Below are 22,635 nucleotides of genomic sequence, written 5' to 3'. Positions count from 1 at the left end.
GTCACACAGCGATGGTGTCACACACTGATACTGTCACACAGCCATGGTGTCACACAGCCATGGTGTCACACAGCCATGGTGTCACACAGCCATGGTGTCACACATTGATACTATCACACATTGATACTGTCACACAACGATGGTGTCACACAGTGATATCACACAGTGATACTGTCACACAGCCATGGTGTCAGACAGTGATGTCACATACTGATAGTGTAACACATTGATGGTGTCACACAGCCATGGTGTCACACAGCCATGGTGTCACACAGGGATGGTGTCACACAGCCATGGTGTCACACAGGGATGGTGTCACACAGGGATGGTGTCACACAGCCATGGTGTCACACAGGGATGGTGTCACACATTGATGGTGTCACACAGCGATGGTGTCACACAGCGATGGTGTCACACACTGATACTGTCACACAGCCATGGTGTCACACAGCCATGGTGTCACACATTGATACTATCACACATTGATACTGTCACACAACGATGGTGTCACACAGTGATATCACACAGTGATACTGTCACACAGCCATGGTGTCAGACAGTGATGTCACATACTGATAGTGTAACACAGTGATGGTGTCACACACTGATGGTGTCACACACTGATGGTGTCACACATTGATAACTGTCACACAGCCATGGTGTCACACAGCGATGGTGTCACACAGTGACCCCACCGGTTCCAAGACAGGGAGGCAGAGCCTGGGAGCCAGGCTTTGGGATGTCTCCAAGGACAATCACACAGATGTCACTCCAATTATACACCACTCTGTGCCCGTCACAGCCGCAGTGCCAGCAGCTCCCAGTCCTCTCATCCTCCCTTTGTAACACTGCATTGACCCCTGGGCACTGCCACCACCCCTGGGACAGCAGCACTGGCACTGGGCACTGCCACTTCCACCCAGGAGACACCAGGGACGAGTGGTCCTGTAGCACACCCATGGCCTGACTCCCTCCACAACCCCTGGAGCCTGCCTGGCTTCCCTGGGCTGCCACTGATCAGCAGCCACAGCCCTGAGCATGCCAGGGCTCCCAAAACTCTGAGTCAAAGGAACGTTCCCAAACCAGCACAGGTAGTCACTGAGCCTACACAGAGAATCAGGAATGTGTGCCATTGCCAGGGCTGCTATCCCAGCTCTGGAGCTGCAAGGACCTGGCAGGTTGCTCTGGACTCTCACAAGCACATGGGATGTTTTTATCTCCCAGGATAAATGGGATATCCCAGCAGGAGCGTGGACCAGGACACCTGGAAATCCCTGCTCCCAGGATTGCCGTTACAGCCACGAGGAAGGGCTCTCCTCATCCAGGCTTGGGAGATGCCCATTCCTGATCCCTGCCAAGGAGCAGGTAGGGAGCAGTTCCCACCCAGAGATCTGCAGTTACTTAATCACAGTACCCTTATCTCACTAAAATTACAGATTATTATTTTAAAAAAATGCTTCAGCACAGGCAGGTCATGTAGCTGCTAGTCAGGGTTTGGGGTGAGGAAGCAGTGGCTGAGACAGGCTCCCAGAGGGGTTTACCCAAGCACAAAGCCCAGGATGAGCTCGGGCAGCCTCAGGGGATAAACCAGGGCAGCGCCCAGGTCTCAGCACAGCCAGGCGAGGGGCTGTACACGGAGCCATGCATTTACCAACTGCTGGGAGCTGGCCAATCTCTGCCAGCCAGAGCTGGGAGCAGGGAGAGGATTGCGCCAGGCTCCCTGCTCCACCCGCTGTGTGTCATCTCCCCCCTCCCCGTGCGTGCAGCTGCCGTGCCCAACACAGCGGAAAAGGTGAGGCCGGGCACACCCAGCCCGCGGGGCACCTCCCGCCTGTATTTACAGGCTCTGAGGGCCATTCCTGCAAGTTCTTGCTCCCTTTCTTGGCCTCAGTGTGTTGGGAACGGGGTGGGAGGACAAAGGGATGCAGCAGGCTCCAGGCAGGCTGATCCCACCTTGGCACCGCTTCCAGGCGAGTGTGAGCTTCCCAGCCGGGTCAGTTTGCTGTGCTGCTGCTGAGAGGTGCTGCTGGTGCTCTGCAGAGGCAGGGACTGCCACTCCCGGGCTCTGAGCTGCCACAGTGTCACAGGATGGCATTGTCACAGGATGGCATTGTCACAGGACCGCAGTGTCACAGGATGGCAGTGCCACAGGATGGCAGTGCCACAGGATGGCATTGTCACAGGATGGCAGTGTCACAGGATGGCAGTGCCACAGGACCGCAGTGTCACAGGATGGCAGTGCCACAGGACCGCAGTGTCACAGGACCGCAGTGTCACAGGACCGCAGTGTCACAGGACCGCAGTGTCACAGGATGGTAGTGCCACAGGATGGCAGTGCCACAGGATGGCAGTGCCACAGGACGGCAGTGTCACAGGATGGTAGTGCCACAGGATGGCAGTGCCACAGGATGGCAGTGTCACAGGACCGCAGTGTCACAGGACCGCAGTGCCACAGGACCGCAGTGTCACAGGACGGCAGTGCCACAGGACGGCACTGTCACAGGACCGCAGTGCCACAGGATGGCAGTGCCACAGGACCGCAGTGTCACAGGATGGCATTGTCACAGGACCGCAGTGCCACAGGACCGCAGTGCCACAGGACCGCAGTGCCACAGGACCGCAGTGCCACAGGACGGCAGTGCCACAGGACCGCAGTGCCACAGGACGGCAGTGCCACAGGACGGCAGTGTCACAGGATGGTAGTGCCACAGGATGGCAGTGCCACAGGATGGCAGTGTCACAGGATGGCAGTGCCACAGGATGGCAGTGCCACAGGATGGCAGTGTCACAGGACGGCAGTGTCACAGGATGGCAGTGCCACAGGATGGCACTGTCACAGGACCGCAGCCGACAGCCCCCGTGCGAAAAAGGTGACGTTCCTGTCCTGGATCTTGTACTGGTAGATCTGGACCAGGTCCTGCTCCCCCGCCTGCCGCAAGGACAATCTCTTGATTATCTTAATCTGCAAAGGAAAAGGAATAGGAACACTGTTCCTCTGGCTGCCCCAGAAGCCTCTGGCTGGCCTGCAGGGAAAGGGGGTCACTCATAAATAATGCATCAGCAGCTGCCAGTCCCTGTGCCTTCGGTGGCAGCCCCTGATCAGGGATCACACAAGTGCCAGCACCCTCCCAGCCCCGCAGAGATCACCACAGGCCAGGCTCAGATCCACTGCTTGGGGAAACTTCCCAGGAAAGTTCTCCCTCAGCCTGGGGTGGGAGAAGCCTGCACTGCAGCTGCTGTATAAACCCTGGAAAGCTTCCAGAGGCGGGGAGTCCCAGGTGGCAGGATGTGCCTGAATATCTCCACAGAGGGTGAGTGACAGCTGGGTGCTCCAGCAGATCCCGGTGCCCACGGGATTACTCCTTAACCACACTGCAGCCTGGGCCGTCTCCCACAGCCCCGGGGAGTGGTGCAGGTGACAGGGACACGTGCCACCTGTCCACGCTCTGCTGCGCCTCACCTGCCCGTGAACATCCTTGCAGAAGCCGGTGGCCAGCCCCTCTGCCCACAGGACGAGGTCGCTGTGATGACACAGGGAGTTCACAAGCAGTTCATTCTCCTCGTCTTCCGAACCCTCGTTGCTGTGAACCAGCACCACGATGTTCCCCTGGAACGGGAGCAGCAGGCAGGGATGAGCCCCTGGCTGGGCCTAATCCCTTAGGGGAAGGACTGGGGGGTGGTGAGCTTTCACAAACATCCCATCTAAGCTCCAGCTTGGTCTGAATTCCACTGGGAAAATAACCAGCTAATGGAGAGACTGGACATGCCCCAGCCAGAATCCCCCCATCCTCTGGCTGATCCCCAGCATGGGCAGCAGGGGAGGTGGGGATTCTGCCCCACTCAGGTGAGACCACCCTGCAGAGCTGCCTCCAGCTCTGGGGCCCAAATCAGAGGTGTCCCTGCCCACAGCAGACGTGATCTTTACGGTGCCTTCCAACACAGGCCATTCCATGATACATCAACACTGAAGAGCTCACTGCACATTGTGTACACACACACACACACACATATATGAAATGTGCAGTCTAAAAATACCTCCAGCCTCTGTAAGGAGACAGTGGCTGAACCAGTCTGTCAGGCTGGGCAGATGGCACTGACTGAATTCAGAGCAGGTAAATAAAGAGGTGGCCAAAGAGCTGCAGCAATGCTCACACCCTCACACCTCTGACAGGGAGCAAACACCTCCCCGACTCACTGACTCTATTAACATCCACCTCAAGAGACTCTGCCTCAGCCCATACAAGTCACCAGTGACTTAAAATAACACAAATTCTCAATCAATTAAAATGTACTTTAAAGCATCAGAACACCTCAGACAGAAATAGCGAAGTGTTAGTGTGATTTGCCATCTTTTTTAGCTCTTTGGAGGTAAATATTCTCTGCAAGCAGATCATCCCCTGTCAGCACATACAGCCCAACACCCTGCGCCATGTGAAGCGCAGGGTGACAACACCCAACAGCATCAGCTCATTCCTCGCTCCTGCAGGGAAGTGCCCAGGGAGGGGACACCACCTATGATGGCAGTTTGGGTGTGACTGTCAGCACTTCTGGCTGTGGCGCTCTCAGGAGTCCCCACATCGCTGGGAGATCGCTGCAGATCATCACCCCCCACCTTGGGGACCACACGCTGGAGGGTGGTGGGAGCTGGACTGGGGGGCCCCATTTCTGTCCCCTGTGAGACTCACCAGCCCCTCATATGACCCATTTCCACCCCTGCCCTCCCACTCAGGGGTGTGAGTCAGGATCTCTGGAGAGACAGGAGCTCCAAAACCCACTATTTTATACCTCAAATCCGTGTTCATACATCAGAGACACATCAGAGACTCTGGGTAGCATCTCCCAGGAATCCAGCTGAACAGGAGCCTGCTCTCAGGGACCCACACAACTCCCAAGAGTGGCCCCAGGGCAATGCCCTGAACTCCTTGGACAACCACAGCCTTTCCAAAAGCTCATCACGGTCAGAAGGAAAGAGGAAATAAAGGCAGGCTTTGCTCTGGAGGCTCTGTGCACAGCCAGAGCCCCGGGGGAGCAGTACCTTCAGCTGGCAGCACACGGACATGCGGCAGTAGTGGATGAAGTCCAGCACGGCCACCGGTGCAGCCCCCAGGCTCAGCAGGACACTGAGGTCATCCACCAGCAGCACGGGGCCTTTCCAGGAATCACCGTCACTGGGAGCCAGGGACACTCGGACAAAGTCAAACAAGGCTCGGAGGTCAGAGGTGCTCCCGCTGGAGGACATGAAGGAGGTGTCAGGGGCTTGGCACCGCGTGTCCCCCTCCTCACCCACTGACCCAGAGTGGGGGTCACCAGCCTGTCCCCTACCTGCTGTCCCCACTGCTGTGACAGTCACCTCCTCGCTGCCCTTTACACCTGTGTGTGCTGAAAGCCTCCTGCCCTGCTCCAGCGATCACAGAATGCTTTGGGTGGGAAGGAAACTCGAAGCCCATCCAGACCCACCCTCTGCCACGGCAGGAACACCTTCCACTATCCCAGGCTGCTCCAAGCCCCATCCAACCTGGCTCTGGGCACTGCTGGGGAAGTGTTTGGCCTTTGCTGAGCTTCCCAGGCGACATGGACAAAATGATGTGAGAATAAACCCAAAAGCCAGCATGGATAAAGCAGCACTGTTCTCTCGGGTAAGAATAAAACTCAAAATAATGTAAGAAGGGAATAAACCACTTGGCTGGGGTTTTGTTTGACGCATACCTGTGGAGTGCTGAAATAAATGTTTTTCTAGACCTGTGACATGCTTGGCAATGAGGATGGGAGTGGAAATTCCCCTACAGTTCTGGAAAGGGGGACAGGATCCCTCCATGAGCAGCACTCCATGAGGAGCAGCGAGGGACAGGCCAGGACACTCAGGGGGATGTGCACTATGCTGTGCAGCTGAGTCCTTGGGCCTTGGAGGGGAGCACAAAGGGCAGCAGGAGCCAGTCCTGGATCTTGGGTGGTGCTCTTGGTGGCAGCAGATGTGAGGGGGGAACACTCCATGCTCAGGCTCACCTCAGAAACTGCAGAGGACTGGGCTGCCCTGGCTGCTCCTCCTCCCCAAACAGGAGGTCAAGGCAGGACTTGAGGCCCTCCAGGAAGACAAGCTGTCCCCTCTCTTTGGCAGCTGCCAGACTGACACCCTGGAGAGAGGAAAACATTAGGTTTCAGAGCGAACACTTATGGAAAATGGTGCACACAGAATCATGTGGGTCGACAGCCAAATTTTTTCATTCTTATTCAAATCAGATCTTATCTAAATGTGCTGATAAAGTCAGTGCTTCAGGGATGAAATGGGCACTTCTGTCACAGTCACTGGTGGCACATTCGCTCCTCTGTACTTTGCCAAGAGGTAACAAAACCACACTGTGACTTGGGGGCTCAAACATCCTGGAATTCCTTCTGGGAAGCCAGCTTGGTGTGCAGATGCAGGGAGAGAAGGGCCCAGGCTTCTCCAAGGGCCTGCTGTGAGCAATTCCTTCACCACCCTGCCTGGGTGGTGAAAGCTTTTGTTTTTCATTATCTCCACATCACTGCTGTGGCAATGAGGGCTCCTGGCACAGCCCACGCAGCTGAGGCTGGCACGGCACGGATCCGGAGAGCGCCGTGGCTGCGCATCCCAACACTTGCACAACAGCTGGGAGAGAGCAGCCAGGGCTCCCACGGGAAGCAGCCCTGACTCCACTTGGAGGAGGAGGAACGACCATGACAAACGCCTGGGGCTGCGACTCAAACCAAGCTGGATCAGCCCTGCCTGGTGGTGAGGCCAGTCATGAACCACGTGCTGGCAATGTCCAGCTCCAACAGAGACATCCCACAGCTGCAGCAGACAGCTCCAGCTGGAGATCACGGAATTCTAGAAAGGTTTGGGATGGAGGGATGTTTAAAGATCATCCAGTTCCATCCCTCCACAGGGACACCTTCCACTGGACTAGGCTGTACCAAACCCTGTCAAGGGCTGAAGGAGCTGGAGGGCTCAGCCTGGACAAGAGGAGGCTCAGAGGGAACCTTCTCACTCTCCAGTTTATTCTCAAAAAGGGTGGTCAGGCAACACAAAAAGGGGCTGCCAGGGCAACAGCAGAGTCACCATCCCTGGGGGGATTTAAAAGCTTTGCGGATGTGGCACAGAGCTAGTGGTGGCCTTGGCAATGCTGGGGGACAGGTGGACACAATGATCCTTGAGGGCTTGTCCAACCTCAATGATTCCATGATCACGTGTAGTACAATTGTTTCCTGGGGCATTGGACTAGGTGACCTTTTCAGGTGCCTTCCAACCCAAACTATTCCATGATTATCTTCCCAGGGTCAATTTTGCAGCACTATCACTTTGTAACATGAATATTAAGAATAATCTGAGGCCTGACTGAACTCCCATCTGCTGTTCCCTGCTTTAAATGGAAGCTGCTTGGACTCCCAACCCTGTGAATCCTGCTACCTGAGAAAAATGCTTCCTCTATTCTCCTTCTACTCAGCTGGGAAAGAACATATGCCTGAATGCTTATTCCCTCTTCCAACTCCCCCTATAAAGCAATAGATTTTTTTTGGGCACTATCCCTCAGTAACAGCTTCAGAAATAGCAGCATTATTGGGCAATTCCAAGCACACACAATGGAAAACATCCTAGCCAAGGACAGCACCACCTTCATGTGGCAGGTGAGGAGCAGGGAACAGCCAGCAAATAAATACCTGCCATGCTATAAAGAAGGGCTGGGCTGCACAGCAGCCTCACAAACCTCATTCCCTCAGGGATTTCTGCAGTCCACGGGACTGGGAACCTGCTGAAATGCTGTGACTAAGTTCACTATTAATATCAGTAATTCTGCAACTGATTTTACCTTTGCTTCAGCCATTTCTTCCTGCATACACAAACTCTCTGTACCTCAGAAAAGTGTTCCTCTTTAGAAGGGAACTCAGTGCTGTGACACCAGGGCCTGCCTGGGTGACAGGGAAGGGTCACAGCAGCCAGGGACAGGGTGGCCTGTGTGTCAGATCAGGAATTCAGCCCCCTCAGTGCCGTGGCACGGAGTCAGCAAGTCCAGCCTCATTTTCCAACAAGGGAACACGTCCCAGAGACCTGAACTCAGCCACTGCAGTCACCTGCCACAGCAAACCTCTGCCTGTCTCCCTGCTGGCAGCCCACCCAGCGTGACCTCTGGAAGCATCAGACAGCTTGGAAAAGTGGAAGAAGTGCTCAGAATGGCCAGTGGCACTTTGCTGAGTGCACAGACAGGACTGATGTCCCTGCAGGACTGACATCCTCGCAGCGGAGCCACGGCACTGCCCAGCACCCAAACAGCCCGAAAGCTTTCAGTCTGTGCCAGCATCCCGCTCCATTACCCTGGAGCACAGGGACATTATCTCTGGCACGCTGTCAGCCATCGACCCAGCCCAGGAATGCTCCTGCAGCAGCAGCTCAGCTGCTCCTGTCCCTCTGGGGAGCTGCTGGAGCGTGGTGCCCCCACCCTGCCAGCAGTGACAGCCCCTCAAAGCAGAGCTGCTGCTCACTGCTGGCCATTCCATACAGGAAAGCAAAATATCTGAGGGACAGAAGAAGGAATGGAGTGTGCAAAGCAAGGGGAATGAGCTCCATCAGCAAACACAGCTGTGGGACAAAGTGTGGCCATCAGTAATCAGGCCAGGCCACATCCACCAGGCTGTCAGCTCAGAGCAGGGGACAGGAGATGGGCATCAAATGGGGACAAATCTGGTTTCCCTGTAAAACAAAACAAACTTTGTACAAGTGAGGGAGGGAACACCAACCTGGCAGGGTGCCCTGGTGCTGTTTGTCCTGATACAGCCCTGCATGTTCTCTACAAGGTCAGAGCCAGGAACATTGAGGGTGCCTTAAAATGAAGTGTGGGTCCTCAGGGAAAGAGGACACAGGCACAAAAAGCCAGGGAAGCTTTTTCCTGCAAGTAAAGATACATCCCTGCATTTAGCTAACACATAAGGAAGTGGTTTGGGACTTGTAACACCTGGCACACTGGGAAAGCAGCAAGTCCCTGGCAGCATCACTTTGCTGTGTATAAATATTCACTTTATCACCACACACCAGTGCTACAAGTGTCACTGTACAATCCACCCTGCCCCAGGAGCCTCCTCCTGGGCCTGGGACTACCCTGCTCCCAACAGAAACCGGGGCACTGCTCAGTTCTGAAGCTCTTCCAAGTGCAGGCTTTCCTAAGGGTATGATCAGAGTCACAGAATCACTGAGGCTGGAAAAGTCGTCTGAGTCCATCCAGTCCAGCCATTCCCCCAGCACTGCCAAGGCCACCACTGACCATGTCCCCAAGTGCCACCACCATAGCGCTTTTAAATCCCTCCAGCAATAGGGACTCCACCACAACCCTGGGCATCTGGGCCAGGGCTGGACAGGCTTTTTGGTGAAGGAATTTTCCCAATATCCAGCCTGTGAACCCTTGAGATCACCTCCTCTTGTCCTGTCCCTGTTCCCTGGAAGCAGAACCCGACCCCCCCGGCTGTCCCCTCCTGTCAGGGAGCTGTGCAGAGCCAGAAATTCCCCCTCAGCCTCATTTTCTGTAGGCTGAGCCCCTTTCCCAGCTCCACCTCAGCTGCTCCAGCCCCTTCCCAGCTCCATTTCCTGGACACGCTCTGTCCTGTACCTGGGGAATGCCAAACTGCCCCCAGGACTGGAGGTGCCTCAGCAGTGCCAGCACAGGGGATGGGAACTGTCCTGGGCCTGTGGCCACACCATTCCTGGTCTCCAGTAAAGATCTACAGTAACAAACTCTTAAACAAATTTAAGAGTGAAACTACCCTGCCAAGAACCACCTTTTCTGAATCTGACGTGTTCATCTGTGCAAAGAAGGATTAAAGCAAAGAGAAGATGTGATGGAAACTCGGATATAAATAACTGATGTTGCGACCTCCAGCTCCTCAGAGCCTGGGAGGAATTCACAGCAACTACCACAGCGGCACCTATGAAGTTGCAACGCAAGAGTGACTCAGAGCTGAAAGCAGCTCAGCGCTTCTCTGAGCTACGCTTATCACCTCCTTTGTGGCAGCCACCTTTTGTTCAAGTATCAGACAGCAAATCGCCCCCATTTGCATTGCACGTGTGCTGCAGCTAATCCTCATGTTCTCTCCCTCCTTAGCCTCCCAGCCAGGGACATGTCAGCAGCTCCCATTACACCGGGAAACCTCTGCATTGGGAAACACTGACTTCAGGAGCAGGCAATGGTCCTGTGTTTAACAGCTGCATTTCCTCCCCACACCGGCTGCTGTGCTGCCCCACTTCCTGCCCCACTCAGCAAGTTCCCTGCACGATTTCCTCCTCTCTGCACCACAGAGGCCAGGACAGCTCGGTGCTCGTGGGGGGTGGTTTGCTCGGCAGGGGAATCACACCTTGAGTGTCCACCTGTGAGTTACAGCTCCGTCGGGGAACACCGTGTTTGCTCAGCCCACCGCATGTAGCCCGGGCCACTGATCTCCTTTCAAAAGGTAGAAACTGAGCAGTAAATAAAATACAGCTGTTTAGCAGCACCATGATGAGAGTGGGGAATACAATACCCAGCACTGGGGAGTCTTTATGAGCAGCAGTGCTGCTGGGATTCACGGCAGAACCAGAGGAGGGAGGACCAGTGCAAGTCCTCATCCCTTCAGCCCTGGAAGGCCACCTGCACTTCCCACCTGGAGCATTTCACCTTGGCGTGTTGTGCGGAGAGCTGAGCGAAGCAATTCGGAGCTCAGACAATTTGCTGACACGCAGAATTGCTCTGCCTGCTTTGTCTCTGTTTCCTCATTTCACAGTACACATAATCCTTGCCCAACTCACCACGGGAAGGAAATCCCTAGGAATTTACCTGTGGCTGCTCACAGAGCTCAAAGGGATGGCTCAGCACAGAAGCCAAACGAGGCACACAGGTGTCCTTGTGACTCAGCCCTCCATCCCCACAGGAACCAGAGGACAGGGGACAAAGTCACCTCGGGAGCTCCTGCAGGTGTGCAGGGGTCCTGGGAACACTGACAGCACAGCATTTTCCTCTCCAGGAGATTAAGGAACCTCCATCTACCAGTCTGGGCCTGTATGGGGAACGCTGATCCCCAGAAAACATTTTTAAGCACAAAGCAAGCAGCTGTCCAGCTCTTGGCAGGGCAGAGCCTGTGGGGCTCTGGGTTTTTGCCCAAAAGTGCTCTTTATCCCCCATCACAGGAGCAGCAGTCCTGACTGTCCCCACCAGGACCTGGAAACATTTCCTCAGACACAGTTCCTGCTCCCCATTCCCATTCCTTCCCACCCAACAGAAGTGGGGTTACCTGGACCTATAATAATGAACCTAGGCCAAGAGACTCACCAGTTTCTGTGCCACGATGTTGTAGTGGCTGAAGGACTGGAGCAGGGCCACAAAGCAAACCTTGCAGCCAGCTGGGGAGGGACAAAAGCACACATTAGCAGTTCCACTTTGCAGCTGACATTATCAAAGCTCATAAATCACAGCAGCCAGGCCACAGGTCTGTCTGGAAGGACCTTGAAGTGATGCAGGTCTAGACAGATCCTCCTCTGCTTTCAGTTTTCACCTTTCTAGAGGACATCTGCATTAGGGAAAATGTTAGTTTAAAAAGAGAGGGAAAGAAGGAAAAAGATGACTTTAAAAAGTGTAAGGCCCCTTTTCTGCCTCATGCCAGGCCAGCCTGGGACCTCCTGGCTGTGTTAGCTGGTGTTACAGTACAGAGGCCAAGGGCCGGCCATGACACTGAACTACTGAAACCACAGACATGCTAAAAATTCCCATTTTGGCTCTCCCAGGGCAAGTGACCTTGACTGGAAAAACACACAGAACAGGGAATTGTGTCAGACACCTAAATAAAATGTGATTTTGGAACACAGTTTGGGTATGAACATTATCAGTGTTTGCTGGACGTGGATTTCAAGTAGAACAAGTCAGCGCCCCCAGATGAACCTTCAGATGTCCCAGAGGTTTTGGGCAGCAAGTGGACAACGTGCAAACAGGGAATAACTGCAGCCAGGTCCTGGGCTGGAGGGGCAGGTGACAGCCAGCACACCTGTCCTGAGACACACACATATCCCACAGATGGCAGGGAAGGCTTTTCCCAGGCACACAGGCAGCTCTGGACAGCGACTCCTAGGGCACTGCTGCAGGACAGGACATCAGCAGAGCCCGAGGCAGTGCCTGGCAGGTCTCTCTGAACCATTCACACCGTTACCAGCCCACTTCCCATGGCATTTCCCTCTGCTCCATTAAGTGACACATTTCCAAGCAGGGTAAAGCCCCAGTTGAGGCAGTGGCAGCTCTGGGGGCAGAATGTCCTCATCCCATGCCCTGCCCAGCACTCTGAGCTCCCTTGCAGGCCTGACAGCACCAGAGTTGCTGGGCTGTGCCAGCAGAAAGCTGGAGGAGCCCCTGAGCCCAGCACCTGCTCCACAGGGGCCAGGAGGTTACTCACAGAAAAACTGTTCCCAGAGAAGTAATTATACACCTTGCCAGGCTCTGTTTGCTTCCTGACTCACTCTGAGCTTATCTGTGGCTAATTGATCCTGATATGTGTAATTACATCATAAAAATGGACGCAGGGAGGGAACTGCAGTGAACACCTCCCTGTCAGAGCCCGTGTGATTTACAACCATAAGCACAATCCATGATGAAACAAGGTGCAGAATTATGGGAGGTATCCAAGAATACAGAGTAGTTCCATGAACAAGTCAGGACTGGGAGCAATAAATCCTAACCCCAAAGCTTTGGGTTTATCCAAGGATACCTCACACTCTGCAAAACCTCCCTCTGCACATGGAGCAACCCTGAGAGAACCTCCGAGATGTCCCTGCCTCTGAGAGTGCTGCTGCTGACCCACCTCTGAGGTAGAAGGAGAGGAAGTGGTGCACCAGGAAGCTGCCATCTGTCCGTGTGTCTCGCAGCAGTGTGAATTTACCCTGGAAAAGAAGCAGCAAAATAACAGAATAAGGTGAGGGCACAAACTGCTCTTGGTAGACAAGATGTCGGCTCAAGCTACAGGAATTCTGCAGGTCCTGCTCAGAGGAAGAAGTGGACAAGCAGACTTCCAGCTGCCTGTCTACAAAGGGAAGCCAACGTGTCCTCCAGACACAGCCCACGGGGAGGCATCTAAACCACAGCATCGCTAAGGTTGGAAAAGCCCTCTGAGCCCATCAAGTCCAACCATTAAACCAGTTCAACCACTAACCCAGCACTGCCAAACTCACCACTGAACCCTGTCCCCACATGCCCACCAGCTAAAAACCCTTGTGCTCAACTGTGAGCCCAGCTGGACCCTCACGTCTGTGCCCACCCCCTCCCCTGGCAATAACAGACATGCAGCACGGTTCCAGTGACGCCACATCCGGAGCCTCTGCTGCTGGACTCTGTCAGGGGGTTCTGGGCAGTTTCCACCTCCCAGCTCTGTGCCCCTCTCCTCCAATTCCCAGGGATCTTTCTTCTCCAAGCAGCAAGGGAACAAGAGCCACTACTCCATTCCCAGCCCATTCTCCCCCTGCCACAGCCAGCATTGCCAGTGTGTTTAAAATGTCAGCACTGCTAGAGCTGCTGTTCCTCCTGTGCCCAAACAGCCCTCCCTGTCCTCCCTTCCACGTTTACTTCCAACATGCCACCTTTGGGCTAGAAAACCTTATCACCAAAATGCTGTAGTGCAGCAGAGCTCCCAGCACAAGGTATAAACCTTGTTTTGATCAGGCAGGAAAGCAATTCTGTTCATCAGTGCACACTCATTAGCCCCAGCCTCATCAATGTGTTTGTTTCCATTAAAATCTTAGTCAGGATGTTTCTTTAATCAATACACATCATAGATGAGCTGCTTGGAAACACAAAGAACTTATCAAAGTGGGAGTTTTTCTACTCCTAAGAACAGAAAAACCTTTTGCAGCAACAAGCCATCTCTGCACAGGCAATTCCCAAGCCATCCATCAGAACAAACTCCCCGGTGCCTACAGCCTAAAGCGGAGCGAATGGAACGGCAAATATTGAACATGACTGCAGGGAATGCGAAGCAGAGACCAGGGCAGAGAAGCTGTTCTCCCCCAGCCAGAGTGGGAGCTCTTGCCCCCAAAGAAGGGTTATGCCTCAATGGCCACTGCAGTGACAGGGACACTGTCCCAAGACATGTCCTCCATGGATGGGCCTGGAGGAAACTTGTGCTCAAACAGCACAAACCCAGACGTTCAGGGGTTTATCTTCTGCCACTCCATCTCCTTCAGCTCCCCTCTTCCCCAGGAGAGGTCTGAGAAGAGCAGGCCAAGCAGTCCCCGTGTGCCCTCCCTGCCGGCTGGCTCCCACAGGCTGTGCTGGCACGGTGGCATTTGTCACTCCGAGCACACGGCACCTTGCCGTCCCAAAGGCAAAGCCTTCCTGCAGAACCTTCTCCATGAATCCCAGCCTGCTCTGTCCAGGCTCTGCCCTCACACTCTCAGTACCTGCAGGCCACGAGGCAGAAACTGCAGCTGTGTGTTAGGAACTGCCAAAACCCCTCTGCGGGGTAGCAGTGGGTGACACTGGCAGCAGCTCCTTCCCCCCAGCAGCGCTGGGAAAGGGGCAGGGCCCGGCCTGGGAAGGAGAGGGCTGCCAAGCGCTGATGCTGTCACACAGCGGGACACCGAGCCTGGGGATCCAGCACATTCCAGGGACTGGCTGTGCACAGGGATCGGCTGCACACACACATACTCATCATTTATTACAGCTAAAGCACATTTCACACCCCGACTACTGCAGGGTCTGCAGTCCCCCCGCTGCGGCACTGGGAACTCGCTGGGCAGCCAGCCACACCACAGTGACACCTGGACAAGGGAACCTGCAGCGTGCGCTGGGATGGGAAGAGCCCACTCAATCCAAGGGAATTCATCACACAGAGGAGGTCTTGGTCGGCTCCTGCTCTGGCTGCCAAGTCCAAACCCAGGATCTTGAGGCCAAATCTTTTGGTTTTGCTCTGTGAAATTTCCTGTTCGCCTCAAGGCGAGCTCCTTGCCTCAGAACCAAGTTCATGGATGAGCACATTCCCACTCATCCCACAGCTCCACCACCAAACACACCTTAGAGAACAGGCTGACAAACTCCACCAAGCATTTCTCAATGCTTCATGAGCATCAAAAACCCAACATCAACCCACAGGAACCACAGGGCTTTGGGACTTTGCACACTCAGACTATCCCTTACTACCACCTCAGCCTCAGCCAACATCTCCCCCGGATCTGCTTGGAGCCTCAAGGGCATCATCCCAAATTCTCATCAGTATTGTTTCCCCATCAGACCAGCACTGTCCCACTCCAGCCTGCCTGACAAGGAATGACCTCAGAAATATCTTCCAGATCAAGGAGAAACCTCCCCTATTCCCATCACAAGCTGGTATTAGGGCATGGGGAGAAACTGGAGACAAAGGGGGAAACTCAGACTTATAAAACAAATTATCACCCCAAACTTGCTTTTATTATCTAAGCTTATAACTCTCAGGAAAAACATGGAGTAACATGCAGCACGTGGACAATTTATTAATAATTACTGATGACACCGAGTTGGTGCTGTGGCCAGAGGGAGAGGAAGGGGCATCCAGAGGGACCTGGAGAAATTGATCAAAAGGGTCCATGGGAACCTCATGAGGTTCAACAATGCCAAGTGCAAGGTGCTGCACCCAGGTCAGGACAATCCCCAGAACCAGCAAAGGCTGGGGGATGGAGGGATGGAGGGATGGATAACAGCCAAGCTGCTCCAGGGCTGGAGCCCCTCTGCTCTGGAGCCAGGCTGGGAGAGCTGGAATGTTCCCCTGGAGAGGAGAAGCTCCAGGGAGAGCTCAGAGCCCCTTGCAGGGCCTGAAGGGGCTCCAGGAGAGCTGGAGAGGGACTGGGGACAAGGGATGGAGGGACAGGACACAGGGAATGGCTCCCAGTGCCAGAGGGCAGGGATGGATGGGATTCTGGGCAGGAATTGTTCCCTGGCAGGGTGGGCAGGCCCTGGCACAGGGTGCCCAGAGCAGCTGTGGCTGCCCCTGGATCCCTGACAGTGCCCAGGGCCAGGCTGGACATTGGGGCTGGGAACACTCCGGGAAGATGGAAGGTGTCCCTGCCCTGGACAGGAGATGGGACCGGATCAGCTTCAAGGATCCTTTCAGCCCAAACCACTCTGGGATTCCATGAGTAACATTTTACCTGCACAGCTCTCACAGAGAGCAAGAGTGTTTAGTGAAGCGTGACCTCATTAATACAAAACCTCCCTGGAAAAACTGCATTAATTAATTTAGTGCCTTAAATAAAAAGTATCTCTAGAACATCTCCCCGGCCCGGAGCAGTGTCCTCCAGCGGGCTTAACACCCAGTTCTGTGTTCATTCCCCGCAGGGCAGCACGCACGCACGGACACACCGCGGGAACAGAGCTCGGCCGCTTCTCAGCGGCGGATACCGAAGCCAGAGCCGTGAGGGACGGCGAGGAGCCGGGAACGAGCGAGGGAAGGGCCGAAGGCGGCTCGGCTCCGGGACCGGCCATCGCCACCTCCGCCTGCGGAGGCCGTGCCCCTCCCAGCGTGCCCCGCCGCTCCCGGCGGCCCCGGCCCGTCCCTCCCGCCCTCTCAGCGCCCTCTCAGCGCCCTCTCACCGCGTCCGGGCGCTCCGGGGAGGCCCCGAGCAGCTCGTTCAGCTCCGCGAACATGGCGGGCGGCGCTGAGGGGCCACGAAGGGCGGGAAGCGCCACTGGGCCGCGCATGCGCCGGGCGGGTGGCGCCGCCTGCTGGTGGGGCGGGGTGGTGCCGGAGCCGCCATTGCCGCGTGAGGGGAGCCGCAATTAGCGGGGCCGGATCGGCAATTAACGAGGCTGGATAGCCAATTAGCGGGGCTGGATCGGCAATTAGCGGGGCTGGGTCACTCATTAATAGGTTTAGATCACAAATTATGGGGCTGGATCGCTCATTAAGGGAGCTGGAGCGCCAGTTAACGGCACTGGATCCGCACCCCACTGTCAGTTAAAGCGGCTGGATCCTCACCCGTGTGGTTAATTAAAGTGTTAAATGGCATTGGATCCACGTCCCATCATAATTAATGGAACTAGATCCACATCCCATCATAATTAATGGGGCTGGATCCCCATCCCATCCCAGTTCACGGGGCTGTGTCCCCATCCCATCACAGTTCATGGAAATGTGTCCCCATCCCATCACAGTTCACGGGACTGGATCCCCATCCCATCACAGTTCATGGGGCTGTGTCCCCATCCCATCACAGTTCATGGAAATGTGTCCCCATCCCATCACAGTTCATGGAAATGTGTCCCCATCCCATCACAGTTCATGGAAATGTGTCCCCATCCCATCACAGTTCATGGAGCTGTGTCCCCATCCCATCACAGTTCACGGGGCTGTGTCCCCATCCCATCCCAGTTCACGGGGCTGTGTCCCCATCCCATCACAGTTCATGGGGCTGGATCCCCATCCCATCCCAGTTCATGGAAATGTGTCCCCATCCCATCCCATCCCAGTTCACGGGGCTGTGTCCCCATCCCATCACAGTTCACGGGGCTGTGTCCCCATCCCATCACAGTTCACGGGGCTGTGTCCCCATCCCATCACAGTTCACGGGGCTGTGTCCCCATCCCATCACAGTTCACGGGGCTGGCTCCTCACCCCGATGTTCACGAAGGTGCAGACAGGCTGGATCCTGGTGCCACCGGTCCCACTGAGCCCTGGTCCCAGGGTGCCACCTGCCCTTTTGCAAACCCCTGCGCTTCTGTGGCAGATTTCACACATCTGGGAAACATCTGGGACACTTGGGGACACAGGGATATTTGGAGGGGTCTGTAACTCTCTCACTGTTTCCTGGTTCATTATCAGTTTGGGAAGTGCTGAACATCCATTGGGCACCTAAAAACGATCTGCAGTGACAGCAAATTTACAGCCCATAACCACCAAAACCCGAATTCCTTGGTGTCACTTTTTGCCTCGAGCCTGAATTTGAGGTTTTTGACACTTAATTCACCTTTCCATTTGCTCCAGCAAACCTTTTGTAACAGTTTGAATTTCATCATGGAAGCAGGGATTGCCCTGCTGAGGGGAATTGTTCTGGAGATGGAGAGAAGGTTCTGGAGGCAGGGATGTGCCAGGGGAGATGGAGAGAAGGTTCTGGAGGCAGGGATGTGCCAGGGGAGATGGAGAGAAGGTTCAGGAGGCAGGGATGTGCCAGGGGAGATGGGGAGAAGGTTCTGGAGGCAGGGATGTGCCAGGGGAGATGGGGAGAAGGTTCTGGAGGCAGGGATGTGCCAGGGGAGATGGGGAGAAGGTTCTGGAGGCAGGGATGTGCCAGGGGAGATGGAGAGAAGGTTCTGGAGGCAGGGATGTGCCAGGGGAGATGGAGAGAAGGTTCTGGAGGCAGGGATGTGCCAGGGGAGATGGGGAGAAGGTTCTGGAGGCAGGGATGCTGCACTGTGAGCATTAGGGGGCATCCCACGATGTGATAAAAGCACGGAACGAGGGACAGAGGCACTGCCAAGGTTCAGCTCCTCAGAAGCACAGAACATCCGTGCTGAGGGACTGTGTGGGTTTGGGAGCAGGATTCGATGGGAGAAGCCTGTGGAAAGCAGGGCTGTCTCCATCTGGGGAAGCCCCTGAGCCGCAGATCCCTGGGAAAAGGGCTGTGGGAACACGAGAGGTGTTCGCTTTAGAGCTGCCTCGCCTCCCCACAGGATGATTCTCGTAGGAAAGAATGCTGTGTGAGGATTTGGCTGAGGCGCTGTGGCCGTTCTTCTGCCCTTATTCCTCATGTCTGTGTGTGTTTTACCTTTAAAATCCCCCATCCTGCTCTCCAGCCCTGCTCAGGACCCACCGGGAGCCCCAAGATCCCTGGTGTGCCCCGGGAGCCGCTCGTGCCAGCCCTTCCCTGCTGAAAGGAGCTGCCTCTCTTCTCTGCTTTTGATGCCTTCAGTGCTGGGAAAGCTGGAGATGAACGTTTCTTTAAAAACCAAACATCTTTCCTTTTGTTGTCGCCGTTTCAGGGGGCTGGGAGCCCGGCTGTGGTGCTGGGGAGCGCAGGAACCAGGCCCTGCTGCTCCAGAATTCCTCCAGCAGCCCTGGACAGAGCCTGGCTCCATCCTGGCTCCATCCTGGCTCCATCCTGGCTCCATCCTGGCTCCATCCTGGCCCCTCTGCAGGGCTTGGCTGCAGAGCCCACTGCGGGCAGGGGTCTCCCCGAGCCCGGGGGGCTCCTGGAGGAGCTTTGGGGGTGTTCCCACCTGTGTGTGAGCGGAGCTGCTGTTCTGACTCCTTCTGTCCGCAGTGTCACCGTTCCCTCCCTGTGGCGCTTCCCTCCCGGCTCCTTCCGGAGCCCCAAATCCTCGTAAATGAAAGGGAAAAGCCTCTCTTGCTCTCCCTGTAGTGGGAAGGGGAGCAGAAGCGCATGCAAAGTGCAGCTGCATCTCAAAACACCTCTTGTCCTTCCTAATATATTCCTTCCCACATCCCAGCACTTGTTACCGTGCGAAGGCAGAGAGGATTTTGCTGTTAAAAGCGGTGCCCCTTCCCTCCCATCTGCTCCGTGCCTATTTCCAGTCTTTATCGTGGGGCTGTTTCCCAGAGGAGCCATATGGGATCCATAGGTATCCACGCTGCTTCCAATGAAGCCAGAGCAGCGGCTGAAAAGCAATTTGTGCCCAAAAGTAGGAAAACAACGCAGCAGAACAAATAAAAGCAATTAATCTTGCAGTGTTTGGGGTGATTCCCAAGAGCCTGGCAGGGAAGGGGAGCTGAACCCACCAGGTTTCATCATGTGAGTGTATGGGAAATGATTTTTAGGGAGAAAACACTTTGATTTACCTCCTTGCTCATTGCTGAGCTATCCAGGGTGGGTTTTAGAGCACAAATCCCATTCCAGCCCAGCAGAAGGAGGATTTTCTCCTCTCGGGACACCTCGGCTGTTGCTGACACAATGCCAAGAGCTCTGGAGTCAAAAAGGATCCCCAGAGCTGTGGGGCCAGCGAGGGTTAACGGGAGCAGATGTTGGCCGAGTCAATGGCCAGGGAAGAAAAGAATGGGACACGTTCCGGGATAAATTCCACCTCCTCAATGCCCGCCCTGACAGCAAAGAGCAGCTGGAAGGAACAATGGATCAACCAGGTGCTGAATTTCTCTGAAGAAATGCAAGAGCCAGAGTTTGAAAAGAATTGCTGAGGCGAGAGGTCCCTGCCCGGGAGCCGGGTCCGGTGGGACAGGCAGGGATGTTCCCGCTGTCTCCAGCCCTCGTCCCTTCCCAGAGCCCTTTTCTCTAGGAAAACCCAGGGAACAGCAGTCTCTTTTGCACCTTCCCCTCTCCTTTAGCTTGGCAGGGTTGAGAAAATCCTCACAGCCAAATCCTCCAGGTATTTCCAAACATTCCGGTCTGTGGTTCCGAGGCTGCAGATCGTGGAATAATTTGGGTTGGGCTGCAGACAAAGCACAAAGGATGGGACAAGGAAAATAAATGTGGATTTAGATCCTGAGGGCGTGGTAAAATGGCCAGGACACCTGAGCTGCCTTTAAAAGACTCCAAAACCACAGAACAGCATCCGCTCCTGTCTCCCTCCTCTACCTCATCATTCTACTCTTTGCCTGAGGCCAGATCTTCAGGACGGAGTTATTCTCACCTCGGGGTATTCCTTGTGCTGGAAGATTTCATGGGAGACTGATACAACTGGAAAACACAAGAAAAATAGAGGAAATTTATATTTCTTTTCCCCCATTTTAAATCTTAATCTTTGCTTGCTTGTATCCGTATAAACAAATGTATCTCTGGTGAAAATGTTGGAAAAGATGACGAGGACTGAGCTGATAAATGAGGACTGAGCTGCTAAAGCTGCTTTGGCAGAGGGAGGGAAGAGCTGAGCTGACATTTCTGATGGAAGGAAAGCAGGATCACCGAGCAGGAGGCCGGAGGGAGCCGGAGAGGTCGCTCAGATGAAGCAACACCTGCCGCCAGCAAAATCCGCTCAGCTTCAACCTTCCCTGGCAGATGTTTGTCCAACCTGTTCCCAGAAAGGCTCGGCCAGCGTTTCTTGCCAGCCCCCCTTTATCCCCCTCCATATCCCCGTGTCACCCAGGCATCCCTGGCTGCCTTTATCCGTCACTGCTCGTGGCTGTGGAGAACAGCTCGCTGCCTTCCTAAAGCAGGGAGGAAAACAAACCAGATTGGGTTCAGTTTTCAGCTCACCTTTAAAATTCACTTCGTCATTTAGAAGCAAAATGCCACTGGATCTCCGTGAGGGATCTCCAGGCTGGGGAATCCCTGGGGAAGGTGCTGAATCCAGCAGGAATCTGGCAGTGAGTTGTCTTGGCAAGGAACCAGTGAGGTCCTGACGATGGCTGAGAGCCAAGTGGGATCAAAGCCAGCCAGGAAAGCACTGTCCCCTCTCCCAGATCCCTCCAGATCCCTCCAGATCCCGGTGTTGGGCTCCCTAAAGCCACTGCCCTCTGCCAGATCCTCTGTGCCTCCTCACCCCTCACTCTCCTCACTCCCTTCTCCTCATTTTGCCCCATCCTGCTTTTCCCCTGTCCCCTCTGGCCAGGCTTTGCAGCCCTTCCATCTCCCCCTCCCAGCTCTTGCTCACAGAGCTCCCCCACAGCTCCTTTTTCCCTTCCCTCTCCTCCTCCCACCCATCCCAGGTGCAGCATTCAGCATCCTGAGGACAAGAGAAGCCTCCAGAGATCCCCTTCTCCCCCAGCCCTGGATCCCAGCCCTGGATCCCCACACACAGCTGCAGTTTGGAAGCTACAAAGAGAATCTCTGCATTTCCTCCCGAGTCCTTCCTGAAATCTCCCCTTTTCCCACAAAACCCCAGCGAGTTTGACTGGTCTTGTCTGCCGTGGCAGCCAGTGTTGTCTCACTGCTCCTCCGTGCTCCTCAGCCCACCAGATTGTCCCATCTGCCGTCTCTTGCCTCCATGTGAGATTCTCAGCTCTGACACCAGAGCTGCGTTTTCACGCCGCATTTTTGTAGCTCCCAGCAAAAGGTGATGGAGACTCCTGGGTGCTCCTGCAGGATGGCTCCACATTCCTTTAACGCACAGATTGAATTGCTGAGTTCTGGAGTGGGTTGGGTGGGAAGGGACCTTAAAGTTCATCCCATTCCAGGGACACCTTCCATTATCCCAGGGTGCTCCAAGCCCCATCCAAGCTGTCCTTGGGCACTTCCAGGGATCCTTCTCTGAGCAGCCGTGCCAGGGCTGGGCAGCTCTTCCTTGGTGGGATTTTCTGAATATCCACCCTGAACCAAGCTGAGGCTGTTCTCCCTTGTCCTGTCCCTGTTCCCTGGGAGCAGAGCCCGACCCTTCCTGCCTGCTCCTCCTGGTAGGGAGCTCTGGAGTTCTTGTGTCTCCCTGGGTCTCCAGTTCTCCCCACCACTCCTTCCTGGATCCCTCTTCTTGCCTCTCCTCCTGGGGCTTCCATCTTTCCTTGCATGACGTGCCCCAAACTGAACCAGCTCCTGTAAATGCTCAGCCAGCCCTTGTGCTACCAAACATCTCTCAGGTGCCTTTCACTGGTTCTACCAAACATCTCTCAGGTTTTTACCAAACATCTCTCAGGTTTCTACCAAACATCTCTCAGGTGCTTTTCACTGGTTCTACCAAACATCTCTCAGGTGCCTTTCACTGGTTCTACCAAACATCTCTGAGGTGCCTTTCACTGGTTCTACCAAACATC

The 22,635-nt window shown here is 54.9% G+C and overlaps 1 protein-coding gene across 1 annotated transcript; it reads right to left on the bottom strand.

Annotated features, from left to right (window-relative positions):
* Window positions 1–429: 429 nt before the first annotated feature.
* Window positions 430–16,707, bottom strand: ELP6 (elongator acetyltransferase complex subunit 6). Its single transcript, XM_005532104.3, has 7 exons — window positions 16,575–16,707; window positions 12,820–12,898; window positions 11,304–11,374; window positions 6,004–6,131; window positions 5,036–5,228; window positions 3,461–3,607; window positions 430–2,962 (listed from the first exon to the last, which is right to left on the bottom strand). The coding sequence occupies exons 1-7, from the start codon at window positions 16,680–16,682 to the stop codon at window positions 2,834–2,836; spliced, it is 855 nt and encodes a 284-aa protein (XP_005532161.2). The 5' UTR covers window positions 16,683–16,707; the 3' UTR covers window positions 430–2,833.
* Between the last annotated feature and the right edge of the window lie 5,928 nt (window positions 16,708–22,635).

The sequence above is a fragment of the Pseudopodoces humilis genome, chromosome 1 (genome assembly GCF_049639895.1).
Source record: "Pseudopodoces humilis isolate 2021_Gansu_Grassland_sample_001 chromosome 1, ASM4963989v1, whole genome shotgun sequence".
NCBI lineage: Eukaryota > Metazoa > Chordata > Aves > Passeriformes > Paridae > Pseudopodoces > Pseudopodoces humilis.
Note: the sequence above shows the minus strand (reverse complement) of the source record. Positions and strands in the feature narration are given on the sequence as shown.

Coding starts and splice junctions, on each gene's coding strand:
- ELP6 (XM_005532104.3), bottom strand. CDS start 16,682: ATGCGCGGCCCAGTGGCGCTTCCCGCCCTTCGTGGCCCCTCAGCGCCG. Junction 12,899..16,574: donor CCCCGGAGCGCCCGGACGCG/GTGAGAGGGCGC, acceptor CTTCTTTTCCAG/GGTAAATTCACACTGCTGCG. Junction 5,229..6,003: donor AGTCCTCTGCAGTTTCTGAG/GTGAGCCTGAGC, acceptor CATGTCCTCCAG/CGGGAGCACCTCTGACCTCC.